Below are 14,346 nucleotides of genomic sequence, written 5' to 3'. Positions count from 1 at the left end.
ATACCCTCTCCTGGCCCGAGAGCGGTTTAGTTATAGTTGAACTATGATCTATTGTTCATTAGAGAAATCAGTGGTACTTAAGGAGTTAGATGTAACTATAGGGACAAAATGATAATTTGGCCTAGCTGTACTTACGAGCAATTTGTGAAGGACCATCGTACTGTTGATTGGTTATATCCAATGGACATAGAAATATGTCTATAGTGCGAAGAGTGAAGTTGTCGGTCTTTAGTGAAGTGTCTGACAGTTAACTAATGGTGAATAATGTAATTAGAGAGTTTAAATAATTGTTCATGTACCGTTGGAGCTTCAAGCTATAGGTCCATGAGGTCCCCTTGGTAGCTCAATAGGATTTAGTTAAAAATCAGTTTTTGGATTAATTTGAATTGTTCAAATTAATAGAGAGATTTAATTATATATGATATAATTAAGTTGTTTCAATTATATGTGATACAATTGTCATAATGTATTTGATACATTATAGCTTAATGAGAAGAAATAAATATTTGAATGAGATTCAAATATAGTTTCTATGAATTGGATTCATAGTTGTTAAATTTCATATAAATAAGATTTATATTAAATACCAAATAAAAGAGAAAAGAAACTATAATTTATATTGTATGTGATACAATATTAAAACTATAGGTTATATGTTATATTTGATATAACATATAATTCAATATAATAAATTAGTTATCATATTTATATTTATATTATTATTATTTTAATAATAAGAAACAAAGTTACAACTCCCTTTCCATTCTTTTCTCTCCACCCATGTAAGTGGGTGATGGTTATTTTTGGTAAGTAGAAAAGAAAAAGTTTCTTCTTCTTCTTATAAGTCGTTGGTTAATCGAGATTTGAGAAATAAAGAAAGACAACGGTAGAGCTCGGTGGTTTTGAATTTTTAAGAGAGTTCTCTAGCTTTCCTCCTATATATTAAGCTTTCCCTCAAAATCCAAAATAGCCAAAACCCACAACTCCTGGGTTCTCACCTTGAGAATAACAAGGTAACATTCGTGGTAGTGTTTGATTTTGTTCGAGGTTAATCTTGAAGAACGTCTTCAAGGAGTTCATGATTTGTTCAAGGGAAAATGTAAAGAAAGGTTTTCAAAGGTTAGGTTCCTTTAAACCCTTTAATTCTTTCTAAAGCGTGTTGTAATTTAGAAATAAATGTATATCTTATTACTTGTTTCCTATAAACTTTGTATTCAATGAAAATGGAATTTAGTCAATCCGCTTCCGCTCAAGGTTCTCTCCCTATTAGAGTTCCTTCAACCTTATTCATCTACTACAAATCATTTAGGTTATCATTTAAATATGATCCACCCATATGTCTCTACATACATGTTTAACTACAAGATAACCTTGGATCTTAATTTATTGGTTTGTGGTTAATGCAACTAAAAATGAAATAAGACATTATATATTTTATTAAATACATAAGATGTTTTTACATTACAATTACAAACTATACAACCCAACGAGATTTAGGACACCAGGCCTAATATATATTTCATTTATATTTGCATGATAAACAAAATGTTTTATTCCATCATTAGTTAAATCATAGTAAACAATTCTTAGAAACAAATCACAATGTAGCAAATCAACTCATTCAATACATCAAAAGAGAACAAAAAGATGTGTAGAATGAATAAGATCCCAGCTACTTCAATTTGAACAAAAAAAAAAATCATATTTATACCAAGTTTAAAGTGCATCAAGAACAATTAAGAAAAGACAAACTGTTTCTCTCCAAAAACCTTTAATTTCTCTCTCTTAATTTTAGTTTTTTTTTTCATAATTACTCGCCACAGCACTTCTGAACCCCCTTTTTCCCCTCTTTATAAAACTCATTTTTTCAATCACACCCATTTCTGAACCCCTTTTTCCTTCTTTATAAAACCCATTTTTAAGAAAATTAAAATAATCAAAACATCTCTAAACTCCAACATGAGAATGCTGAGCACATACCTACTGGCTTTGAGATTGCTTTCCCTTCTTTACTACAATTTGCTAAGAAACTTAACCTCAAACTTAACCTAAAAAACTTGCAAGAGATCAACCATCGAAGGAACATCAAATTGACTAGGTATTTCATTCAATCACCATAATCCATCATCAAAAAATTAAAATTTAAAAAAAAAAACCAAAGGTGGGAGTTCAAATAGAATCTTCCCACTTAGCCTAAAATATGTTCTCACCCACACCTTGGGCCAAAAGAAGCTTAAAATCATAGAGACCAAACAATTTATTAAAAAAACATGCTAAAGCTCCTGATAAACACAGAAGAAAGAAAAACAAAACCGATGATGAAAATAGATAGCACAAACAATAGAATAAAGTTGGAAGCATAAACTTACCCCAAAATTCCATTGATGATCTAGGAGAAAAATTACACAAAAAAATCGGAAAGAGGAAGGAAGAAAAGGAAGAAAGGGAAGAGATATCAACCGAGTAAAAGCCGCGTCACTGGGAAGAAATTCGGGTAGAGTATCTCGACAAAACCCACACTTCATGGCTGGTTTATAATTCCTCCACTTATGTTGATAAAAGATACTTGGAAAATATCTTTTTCAAAATAAATAAAGAAAACCCAATTAAATATGGATTTTATCAACTCATTTCCATTCCCACCCCTTCTCCTTCGAATCAAACGACCCAATCTCACGTTATCCGAGTGAGAGTGACTGTGTTTGAACCTTCGCGACCACCGAGCTCACCGGGCAGGGCCGAGGCCAACTCTAGTTTCTTCTCATCGGCTGCATTTTCATTCTGGGTTTTCACGTCTGGTCTCCCTCTACCTTTTGATTGCAAAGATTCAACATTCTTTCCCATGGCTTCGCGTCGGTGATTCTTTTCCCCCTTATCCCCCGCATTCACGCCAACTATTTGTGGAATTTCCCAAGAAAGTCACTCTGCAGCAAGTAGAGTAGATTGGGCTTCTCAATATTTCCCTGGATGTATTGTAATTTGTTGAGCTATAAAATATGTATTCTTTTGGGTTTTCTGTTTCCTACTTTTCTTCATTCCTTTCTTTCTCCCCTACTCTGCAGGGCATATCGTTATTTGATGTCGAGCAGCAACATGGTGCTGCATTTTATGTCACACCCACAGAAGAATCTGCTGATAAAGTTCTCATCTCTGTTCCCAGTAACTGCAATTTCCAGTATCAAAACTGTGAAAGGGGCTTTCTCTTGTAGTTGTTGTGTTGGTTGTCAATTCAACTTGGATGGTTTTAGCAGCAAGAAGAGACATTTGGAAAAAGTTCACTCCACCAATTCAAATGAGAAATTTAGCAATAAGCAGTTTATTAGTGTTGATCCACAGCTTTATGACTATATTCTCTCCAATGTTCGAGAGCCTGAGGTACATTCTTTTTGCTTTCTTTGTTTGTATATTTCGATTATCCTCGGGGAAGTCATTGTTGAGTCACTGAATTGCTAATCCCCAAAACCTATACATTAGAGAGTGCAGCTAATCATTTAATTGTATTCGTTATTCATACTTCTTGTACTCTAAGCTATAACTTGGATAGTGATGAAATAATAAAAGCTTGAGTTGATAAAATAGATGTTATTGACACACTCTTCTTCATTTATTGGTTAGAAATTTAGTACGAGACTCAACAAACAACTATCAGTATTAATTAAGATGAAACAACATTGCATGGTTTGAACATAGGATATTCCAGCCTAACATAATGTCAAATCACCACAAACTAAAAAAAACTTTGAGTCGATAGGTCAATTACCAGTCTACTCATCTATATCTTAGGTACTTTTTGATCCGTTTGATTGTAACTGAATTCGTTCATTTAGATCTTGGGGCAGCTTCGTGAGGAGACTGATTCAATGCGTGGTAGCCAAATGCAGGTAACCATTGCCAATTAAATTGGTACATTATTCCTATGTTTCATGTTTGTATATTTTTCTATGAGCTTTCTGCAGTTCTTGTCAAGCTATCCTTTCTTCCCCCCCAATTTTCATTTCCCAGTCTGTTTTTCTTCTTTTGATTCAATAACTTTTTCAAAAAGAGAGAGAGAGAGAGAGAGAGAGAGAGAGAGAGAGAAAGAGAAAGACAAGGAGAAACGTGAAATGCCACTCATCCCATTGCAAAGTGATGCTTTTATGATTATTATCATTATTGGCAGTTTTCTGAAAGATCTCTCACATATCAGAGGTAATCTGTGTAATTAAAATTTTAAAATTTTCTCTTTAAAGCAGATACACTTGTACTGTCGCATGGTAGATAAATTTTATCAAAGCCTAGAAATAAGAATGCTATAATTTTTTTTGATGATAAGGTATTTTACTGGAACATTTTTATAAGAATATAGTTTTGTTTTAGAAAATTTGATGTTCTTCATAGTTTTAGTCTAATCCTAATCAAGAATGTAACTTCTGATAAAATATATAATATACTCTAGTCTATGTAAAAACTCGTCAGACCAATGAAATGTTGATTAGGTTCAACATTCATTTACCGTTTTCAAACGTACACTTGAATCTGAGAAATTTGTGTTGTAGGTATCCCCCAATCAAGCACAACTGCTTTAAAATTTTCTCTTTAAAGCAGATACACTTGTACTGTCGCATGGTAGATAAGTTTTATCTAAGCTTTGAAATAAGAATGGTATTTTGCTGGAACATTTTTATAAGAATATAGTTCTGTTTTAGAAAATTTGATGTTCTTCATAGGTTTAGTCTAATCCTAATCAAGAATGTAACTTCTGATAAAACATATTATTGAAAAATAGGGAAGAAGAAAGAAGACAAGATTTAATGTGGAAAACCCTAGACCAGAGAGAAAAAACCACGATGGAGAAACTTTTATTAATTTTTGTTACACAGTACAAAACACTCAGACTCAAATATAAATAGCCCAATGACAGAAACCCTAAAACAGTAGACACCATGTAAAAAGACAAAAATGCCCTTAGGGCAAAAACCAACATTTTTAACACTCCCCCTCAAATTGGGGCATAGATATCAATAAGACCCAACTTGCTAACACAAGTGTCAAAATTCTATCTTGGTAAACCTTTGGTGAGAATATCAGCAAACTATTGACTTGAAGGAATATAAGGAATACAGATACTGTCACTATCCAGTTTCTCTTTGATGAAGTGCCTGTCAATCTCCACATGTTTGGTTTTGTCATGTTGTACAGGATTGTTGGCGATATTTATAGCAGCCTTATTATCATAGTGAAGTTTCATGACCATGACTATCCTGATGAAGATCAAATAGAACCTTTTTCAACCATATTTCTTCACATATTCTCAGATTCATAGCTCTGTATTCTACTTCAGCATTACTTCTAGCAACAACACCTTGTTTCTTATTTCGTTAGGTAACTGGATTTCCCCACACGAAGGTACAGTACCCCGAAATGGACTTTCTATCTGTGATAGATCCTGCCCAATCTGAGTCAATGTAGGCCTCAATGCATCTTTTCTCATGCTTCCTGAACACCAAGTCTTTTCCAGGAGTAGACTTCAAATACCTCAGAATCCGGGTAACAGCCTCCATGTGTCTCTCATAAGGAGCCTGTATAAACTGACTAACCATACTGACTCCATACGATATATGAGAAAGGTAAATGAATTCCCCCACGAGTCATTGATACCTTTCCTTGTTTACAGGAATATCTTCGACAGAATCTCCCAACTTGCTATTAACTTCCATAGGCGTATCTGCAAGTTTACACCCAATCATTCCCGTTTCTTTCAACAAGTCTAGAGTATATTTCCGTTGAGAAACAGATATTCCTTTTTTTGACCTCGCTACTTCCATCCCAAGAAAATACCTCAGATTGCCAAGGTCTTTGATCTAAAATTCATCTACCATCCTCTGTTTTAACTTGACAATCTCAGTTGTATCATCACCTGACAAAATGATATCATCAACATAGACAATCAAAACAGCTACCTTCCCTGATGTCGATCTCTTAGTAAACAAGGTGTGATCAGAATGACCTTGGACAAACCCTTGGGATTTGACAAAAGTAGTGAATCTATCGAACCAAGCTCTCGGAGATTGCTTTAAGCCATATAGAGATTTCTCTAGTCTACAAACTCAATTATTAAACTGTGCTTCAAAACCTGGAGGCGGGCTTATATAGACCTCTTCTTCTAACTCGCCATTTAGGAATGCATTCTTTACATCTAGTTGATGTAAGGGCCAATCTCTGTTTATGGCAACTGAAAGGAGAACTCGAATCGTGTTAAGCTTCGCCACTGGAGAGAAGGTTTCTGAGTAATCTATCCCATATGTCTGAGTAAACCCTTTTGCAACCAGTCTGACCTTGTATCTATCAAAAGTCCCATCAGATCTGTATTTAACAGTGAACACTTACTTGCACCCAACGGTTTTATGGCCTTTAGGAAGTACAACCAGATCCCAAGTTTTATTTGTTTCAAGCACTCTCATTTCATCCATAACTGCAGCTCTCCATTCGGGAACTTTCATGACCTTATGCACACTGCTTGGTATCATCACAGTATCCAGGTTGGTAGTAAAAACCTTGAACCCCGAAGATAGATTACTGTAGGACAAGAAACTCTGCATAGAATGTTTGATACACAATCTAGTTCCTTTTTGTAGGGCAATTGCATATCAAGAGTAGCATCATACTCACCAGGTTTTTCTACCTGTTTATCAGTACAAGGCTAATGGTGAGAACCACGCTCATCCTTCTGTTGCATGCTTTCAGTTTCCTGTGTATCACCTGATAACTCATTACCATCACCAATCTTGACTTCGTTAGAGTTCATCACATTAATTACATCACCCTCAACCACATCACCCCCAAGACACTCATTATCATCAGAAGCAGAGGTACCTTGAGTTGGTTTTGGTTCTGGCTCTTGGACAACTTTCGGTGGAGCAACAGGGGGAAATATTTCCTTTCTAAGATTCTTTCTGTAGTAGGTTATCCAGGGCACCTGTTTCGTAGGAAGGACATGATCATTTGTATTAGGGATAGGCTCAGGAAGAAGGTCTATAGGAACAAAATATGTGAATGTGTTAGCCTCTTCACTAGTGATCTCCCCCTAAAGATGACTACCGGGAAAAATGGGTTTATCCTTGAGGAAAGTGGCATCCATAGTGGCAAAATACTTCCAGGAGGAAGGCTAAAAACACTTATAGTCCCGTTGATGAAGTGGATATTCAACAAACACACACTTCTGTGCACGAGGAGCGAACTTACTCTGGTGAGGGCCATGATTATGAACAAAGACGGTACACCCAAACACCCTAAGTGGAACGTCCAGGAAGAGACGAGTGGATGAGAACGACTCTTTAAAACACTCAAGAGGTGTTTAGAATTTAAGCACATGGGAGGGCATTCGATTGATGAGGTGAGTTGTAGTAAGTACAACATCCCCCCATAGATATGAAAGTAAGGACGCAGAAATCATGAGAGATCGAGCTACCTCAATAAGATGGTGATTTTTCCGCTCAGCCACCCCATTCTACTGAGGAGTATAAGCACAAGAATTCTGATTGACGATATCCTTCGAAGTAAAAAACTCACGAAGGGTCTGATTAACAAACTCCCATCCATTGTCACTTCGAAGAATGACTATTTTAGCATTAAATTGAGTTTCGATGGTAGTGTAAAATTGTTGGAACACAGAAATCACTTCAGATTTGTCAGTAAGGAGAAACACCCATGTAAGATGGGTGTGACCGTCAATAAAGGTGATAAACCATCGTTTACCGGACACAGTCATGACGTTAGACAGACCCCGAACATTACTATGTATCAAATGGAAGGGTTGGGAAGGTTTATAAGGTTGAGAAGTAAAAGAGACCCTGGGTTGTTTCACACGAATACAGACATCACAAGATAAAGAAAAAAATTCACATTACGAAATAAATGGGGAAACAAGTATTTCATATATTGAAAGCTTGGATTCCAAGTCGAAAATGCCATAATAAATAATCGTTTTCAGAAACATTAAAAGACGATAACAAGCTAGTCCTAGGAAAACTCCTAGAGGAAGTATCATTGGTAAGGAAATAGAGTCCCCTATCATGCCAGGCAGTGGCAATCGTCGTCCTTGAGCTCAGGTCTTGAAACGAAATATCATCTGGTGAGAAAATAACTCAGTAGTTTAAATCTTTGGTTATTTTACTTATAGACAACAAATTGTAAGAGATCTTCAGCACATGCAAGACATTCTGTAAAATCAATCCTTGAAACGGAGACAAGTGACCTTTCCCAGCAACAGGAGCAAAGGATCCATCTGCAATTCGAATTCTCTCATTTCCACCACTTGGATAATAGGAGATGAATTGATCAGATGATCTAGTTAAGTGATCAGTCGCCCCAAAATCAAGTATCCATGATTCATTTCCCTCAATAAAGAAACTAAAGGACTGAGGAGTACCTGATTGGACAATAGTGCCGATCCCAATAGTACTTGAATCAGCAGAATCAGTCACCTGGGATGCAGCATCAACAGTTTCACTTACGAGAGCACGGCTGGACTTAGACTTGTCATTTGGAGGGCGACGTTTGTCATTTGGGGGTCAACCATGTAGTTTCCAGCATTGATCCTTCGTGTGCTACGGTTTCTTGCAGTGCTCACATATCAGAGGAGACTTTCCGTTCTGCTTGTCACTATCAGATTCAGAAGACTTGACCACCAAAGCAACAGAGTCCATAGTAGAAACAACGGAACCATTCATAGCGCTTGTCCTGTCCTCCTCTAATCGGACTTCAAAGCACACATCCATAAGGGACGGTATCGGTCTTTGTCCCAAAATCCGACTCCTGACCGTATCAAATCTCGAGTTCAAGTCAGCCAGAAAATCGTAGACACGGTCAGCTTCCTCAATTTTTGAATAATGGACTTCGTCAACCGGGCAATTCCAGACAAATTCACGACACAAGTCCATCTCTTGCCATAATAGAGACAATTTATTGAAGTAGGACGTCACATCCATGGTCTCTTGCTTGCATTCATGGGCTTGTTTCCGTAGCGTATACAAATGTGAAGCGTTCTACCTTTTTTAATACAATTTCTGGACTGCCTCCCAAATGTCCCGAGCAATAGTTGAATAAAGCAGAGACCTTCCGATCTGAGATTCCATGATGTTTATCAATATTGAATGGAGGAGGGAGTCCTCCCCCTTCCAGATCTGCTCCTGAGGGTCCCCAGGGTTTGGTCTTGGTATCTCTCCAGTCAAATATTCAAACTTATGTCGCCCCTCGAGGACCATTTAATAGATTGAAACCAGGAGACAAAATTTTGACCGTTTAGTTTCTCTCCGATGGTTATCCCTGCAGAGTTTCCCACAGAACCAGACAAAATATTCACAGTAGGTAAAGTAGAGTAAGCATTTACCGGGTTTTCCGAGTATAACGGAAGGCTAGAAGACAAATCTGGATTGGAATTTGTCGGATGATTCACTGTGGTCCCACAATATGCCCCAAGTGCTACAATCTATTGTTGGAGGCTAGCAATTTGTTGTTGAATTCCAACCGAAGTAAATCCCAGTGGTCCAGGGTTGCCATGATTGATTGACCCGCTTGGAACAGAGGCTGTAGGGTGTCGCCCGATCGTAACAGAGGAAGAATACTGACCAGTAGGCCCAGCATGCTTGGCGGCATGGATTTGAGGCTAGATCGGATATTGCAGGTCGGCGGCATGGATCTGGTGTTCTGGATGAGCCGGAACCTGGAGGCCATTGGAGAAGACAGCCACGTTGAAGCTCATCGGATGCAGGACTGGATGGAAGAGGGGACAGATGGGTTGAAGTTCGTCGAAGACTGGACTGGAGCCGCGCTGGAAGAAGGGTCAAACACGCTGAGATAACGCATGAACGGATCGGTGCGCTAGAGACCGACGTTGTAGCTCGTCGGCACGCTAGAGATCTGGGTCGTCTGATGCGCGACCGGCGGCGCACTGGAGTTCTAAGGCGGTGCGATGGGCTGGTGCGTGAAGACTGCGCTGATCTACTCTCCAAACAGCGGTTGGATTTGGTGCAGCACGGTTGAGCTAATCCCAAATAGCTGTTGTGACTGGATTGGGTTGAGAATCGTTCGAAGGTATTGATCGACGGTGGCCTGAATTGTGGCGGTTGTTGATGCTTCTGCCACTGTTCCATCCTCTCCTAATGTTGTTGATTGAATTTCTTCAATGTGACCTAGAGTTTCGTCACCTTGCTCTGATACCATATTGAAAAATAGGGAAGAAGAAAAAAGACAAGATTGAACGTGAAAAACCCTAGACCAGGGAGAAAAAACCACGATAGAGAAATTTTTATGAATTTTTGTTACACAATACAAAGCACCCAGACTCAAATATAAATAGCCCAATGACAGAAACCCTAAAACAGTAAACACTATATAAAAAGACAAAAATGCCCTTAGGGCAAAAATCAACAGTTTCAACGTATATAATATACTCTAGTCTATGTAAAAAACTCGTCAGACCAATGAAATATTGATTAGGTTCAATGTTCATTTACCGTTTTCAAATGTACACTTGAATCTGAGAAATTTGTGTTGTAGGTATCCCCCGATCAAGCACAACTTCTTGCAATGCTTGTTCAGATTCTTGGTGCTAAGAGGTGCATCGAAGTGGGTGTTTACACTGTAGGCCCCTTGTACAACTCTTTACATCTCAACAGGTTTTCATGTGCATTTTTTTCCTTTGATTTAGAGTGAGTTTGAGTTAACTTTTGAAGTATTGATTTAACTGGAACGTGATAAAAATTTTGGCTACTACCTTTAACTGGCTAAAAGCATTTTTCACATTCTAAAAGTCATACTAAACTCACCAAGGGTATCAACATATATATGCTTTTATAGTTGGCTTTTCTTCCAAATATTATCATCTGCATCTGAAGCTTTAAGATTTTGTTCATAGATTGGCTTAGATAAAATAGTCTTGTTGCTAATAATTTTGGAACAATCAATCATAAGTTGATGGAAAGTTTAATGCTCTTGTGGTGCTTTCAATTCTCATTAAGTAAGCATTTATTATTGGGAAGTTGAAATTATGTTTGTTAAATATTTGTAAGGAGACTCTTTGGGCCTTTGTTTCTTGGCTCTTTGGTAACTATTCACTTGTTCCGTCGATCATATTTATCTTAATTAGAATATCTGCTTGTAGTCTGGCGCCTTTTGTGAGTTTTTCCTTTTCTGTATCCCACGAATTCTTTTATTTTCTCTTAATGAAAGTCGAGAATCTTTTTATTAAAAAAGTAAAGAGATAGATGTTTAGATCTTCAACTCCTAGTCTCAATTTACAAGAATCGAGTTTATGTCCTTTGGAAGTTTCTTGTCATTCAAGTAAAAATGCCTTCACTTTGAATTTGCTCGCCATAAGCATTCTTTATCTTCTAATGTTTTCTTTGAGGAGTGCTATAACTTCAAGTCTAACCTAAGTTCCCTCCCCCCCCCCCCCCTCATTTAGGGATATTCGTCTTTGGCCGTAGCATTAGTCCTGCCAGAATCAGGGCGTTTAGTTGCCTGTGAAAGAGATCTCAAATATCTTGAGGTTGCTAAAAGATATTATGAAGTTGCCGGTGTTTCACACAAAGTAAATATTTCTTTATTTTCTGTACTCTGGTACTTCTTTTATCAAGAAATTTTGAATAGTGACCTGAATCTTTTGAGAAATACAATCTCTCTATTCGCAACTTTCATATTGTAATAATAATAGCTCCAACGTGATTGCAACCAACATATTTTATCTTGAACTGTAAAACTGTTTGTATTCAAGCTTTTGGGGTAGCTAGTAGATTTCATTTTACAGCATTGGAAAACTAAAGCTGATATCTAATTAACTGGAGATCCGAGCAAGGCCATTCATTTAATCAGATTTGCCAAATTTCAGACCAGCCACACCCTCTTATGAGTATACGAAGATTGATATATTTCCTGTGTTTATGTTCATAATTTTGGGCTATAACATGTTTCTGATACTTGAAACACTGTCTTCGATGATTCCTGGAAGTAGGTGGATGTGAGACATGGGCTTGCAGCAGATACACTCAAATCACTTATTTCAAATGGTGAAGCTTGCAGGTGAAGTGTTTTCGGTTTTGTTATAAATATCCCATAATTTTCTCTGTTTTCTCTTTTTAACCTTAGTCAAATAATTTACAATTTTAAGTTTAGTAGTAATTTAACATTCATGGTGAGCATGTGGGGTCTTGTGCTAATATCCAAATTCCCATGTGAAGAAGAGGGTTGAAAAAATACAAAAGAATATTTATCTTAACGTGTACCTAAAACTTTTGAGTCTGTGTTGGTTTAACATTCTTCCAATTTCTTTTATCTTCTTCATCCCTTAACTTTTATTTCATGTAATGACTAGTATACATATTTACGTGCATTTATAGCTATGATTTTGCCTTCATCGATGCTGAGAAGAGGATGAATGAGGAATACTTCGAACTTCTACTGCAATTGGTGAGAAGAAAAACGATTTGCTTCTGTCAAAAATCTTTTGATGTCTCTAATGATTTGATTAGTTAGTCTATTTCTTCACTCCATGAGGTTTAAATAAAAGGTTTCTGAAGCTCTTCATCACCCTTCTTATAGGTCAGGGTTGGAGGCTTAATTGTGATTGACAATGTTCTTTGGTACGGAAAAGTAGCTGACCCGATGGTTCGTTTGCTTCTATAATGCTCTCGTATTGTCGTCTTGCCTCGGTTTGGGTTTAGTTCACTGATAATTGTGGATTTTGAACAGGTTAATGACAAGAAAACCGATAGCATCAGGAGACTGAATAAAAAGATAATGGAAGACAATCGAGTTAGGATAAGTATGGTGAGCACTGTGCTCTATCTTCTCTCTACTATTTCCAAGCCTACTTAAACTATGATGATGATGCTTAGCTTGGTTTTATTTAGGTACCTATTGGAGATGGCATCACAATTTGCCAAAAGAGATGATGATGATGGTTGAAATGAGTAGAAATGATGCTTTTGGTAGATAGAAGTTGGTTCAATGTTGAAAACTTGATGACAGAAGGTGGATCAACAAGGGTTGTTTGACTTTGGTAGGCTGCAAGTGAAAATCGAAAAATCAAAAAATCGAAAAAAGAAAAAGAAATGCTCAAATCGACTATGTCGGTTTGGATTGAAGGTTGTCCGGTCTGGCAATTTTGGTTTTGAAATGAAGAAACCTGAATATTTCCGATTCGTTTCGAGTTTTTAGACTAAAGTGAAATAGCCGAGTTAACCCGTAATAGTTATATTATAAAAACGAAACAAATACCATAGCGTATTATTGGTTAACGTAGCTTTGGTGTCCGCTTCTAATTAGAGAATTTATGGACTACAAAAATTAACTAGGTGAAAAATTGACACAATCACACAGTAATTTCTTCCCAATCTCAATTACAAAAATCATCCCCTTTAAAGTTTTTATCTATTCATACCCTTTTTCTTTTTTCCACTCTCGAAATAGAAAATGCACAAGAGGAAATTTAATTATCATACAAAAGCTTAAAGTATTTTGTTAATTGAGATATATAAAAACAAAGGAGATAGACTCCTTATATAGCTTAGGAGTCCATCCCTTTAAACTAAAATATACTATGTGGGATACATCTTGTCAATTCCAACAAATTCCACCTTGGCAAGATATTTGAAAAATCTACATCTTCTGAAACGTTCATTATCTTCACCAACAATCATAATTTCGAACTCAAAGAATTATAGATCATTCCACCATAACGAGTAGATTGCTTAAAATACCATCTTCCAAGAATTTTCTTTTTTTGTCACATGCCAAAAAAAATCTTGATGGTGCAACTTTCATATACTTGGCTCACTTAAGTTTTTCAATCATCGACATAAACCTTACATAGCTGCTAAGTCAATGTCTCATGTGCAAACTTCTTGTAGAGCCACTAACATCACATCCTCTATCATTATAAAGTTGATATACCAATTTTCGTCTTCTTCCGAGGGGGTCACTATCTCCCCAGCAAGAAAGCGTACATCAAGAGCATCACTATCTCCCCGGCAAAGAAAGCGTACATCAAGAGCATGTCTTATCTTCATCTTCTATCTCCACTCCTATCACCTCCAGCTCAGAAATGATGCCATTGAGTATACTCGGGTGATCTGAGATTTTTGAAACTACTATTTCAAGTACAATTTCATGCACATCCCTTCCAATCCATGCAAATTTAGTTTTTTGAAACTACTATTTCAAGTACAATTTCATGCACATCCCTTCCAATCCATGCAAATTTAGCCTGGTTGAACTTGCAGCTCTCAAATTCATCTCATTCCAATCTTCATCAAACTTTGATTGGAACTGAAACCACCATTAGATTCTTGTGGATCACCATTACCACGT

General features: G+C 36.9%; 1 protein-coding gene across 13 annotated transcripts; it reads left to right on the top strand.

The window, feature by feature from the left end:
- The first annotated feature begins 2,270 nt into the window (after positions 1-2,270).
- LOC120080536 (uncharacterized) lies at positions 2,271-13,178 on the top strand. 13 transcript variants are annotated; one of them, XM_039035266.2, is made up of 10 exons: positions 2,271-2,494; positions 3,063-3,375; positions 3,828-3,881; positions 10,537-10,620; positions 11,444-11,569; positions 11,990-12,057; positions 12,375-12,444; positions 12,577-12,642; positions 12,727-12,804; positions 12,888-13,178. In XM_039035266.2, exons 2-10 carry the CDS (start codon positions 3,079-3,081, stop codon positions 12,927-12,929), a joined length of 885 nt encoding a protein of 294 aa, XP_038891194.2. In that variant the 5' UTR covers positions 2,271-2,494; positions 3,063-3,078; the 3' UTR covers positions 12,930-13,178. The 13 variants fall into 13 exon arrangements, 11 of the variants coding, with proteins under 11 accessions (XP_038891194.2, XP_038891187.2, XP_038891181.2 ...); XM_039035259.2 differs by lacking the exon at positions 2,271-2,494 and adding an exon at positions 2,530-2,933; XM_039035253.2 differs by lacking the exon at positions 2,271-2,494 and adding an exon at positions 2,545-2,974.
- Positions 13,179-14,346: the final 1,168 nt, after the last annotated feature.

Source organism: Benincasa hispida, chromosome 1 (genome assembly GCF_027475165.1).
Source record: "Benincasa hispida cultivar pf3 chromosome 1, pf3_genome.v1.1, whole genome shotgun sequence".
Taxonomy (NCBI): domain Eukaryota; kingdom Viridiplantae; phylum Streptophyta; class Magnoliopsida; order Cucurbitales; family Cucurbitaceae; genus Benincasa; species Benincasa hispida.
The sequence above is the reverse complement of the archived record's forward strand: the minus strand, read 5'-3'. Positions and strand labels throughout refer to the sequence as shown.

Excerpts from the sequence above, each read along its gene's own strand:
- LOC120080536 (XM_039035231.2), top strand. The coding sequence starts at position 2,968 with ATGTATTGTAATTTGTTGAGCTATAAAATATGTATTCTTTTGGGTTTT. Across the intron at positions 3,882-10,536 it reads TGCGTGGTAGCCAAATGCAG|GTATCCCCCGATCAAGCACA; the intron begins GTAACCATTGCC and ends TTTGTGTTGTAG. Across the intron at positions 12,643-12,726 it reads GAAAAGTAGCTGACCCGATG|GTTAATGACAAGAAAACCGA; the intron begins GTTCGTTTGCTT and ends GATTTTGAACAG.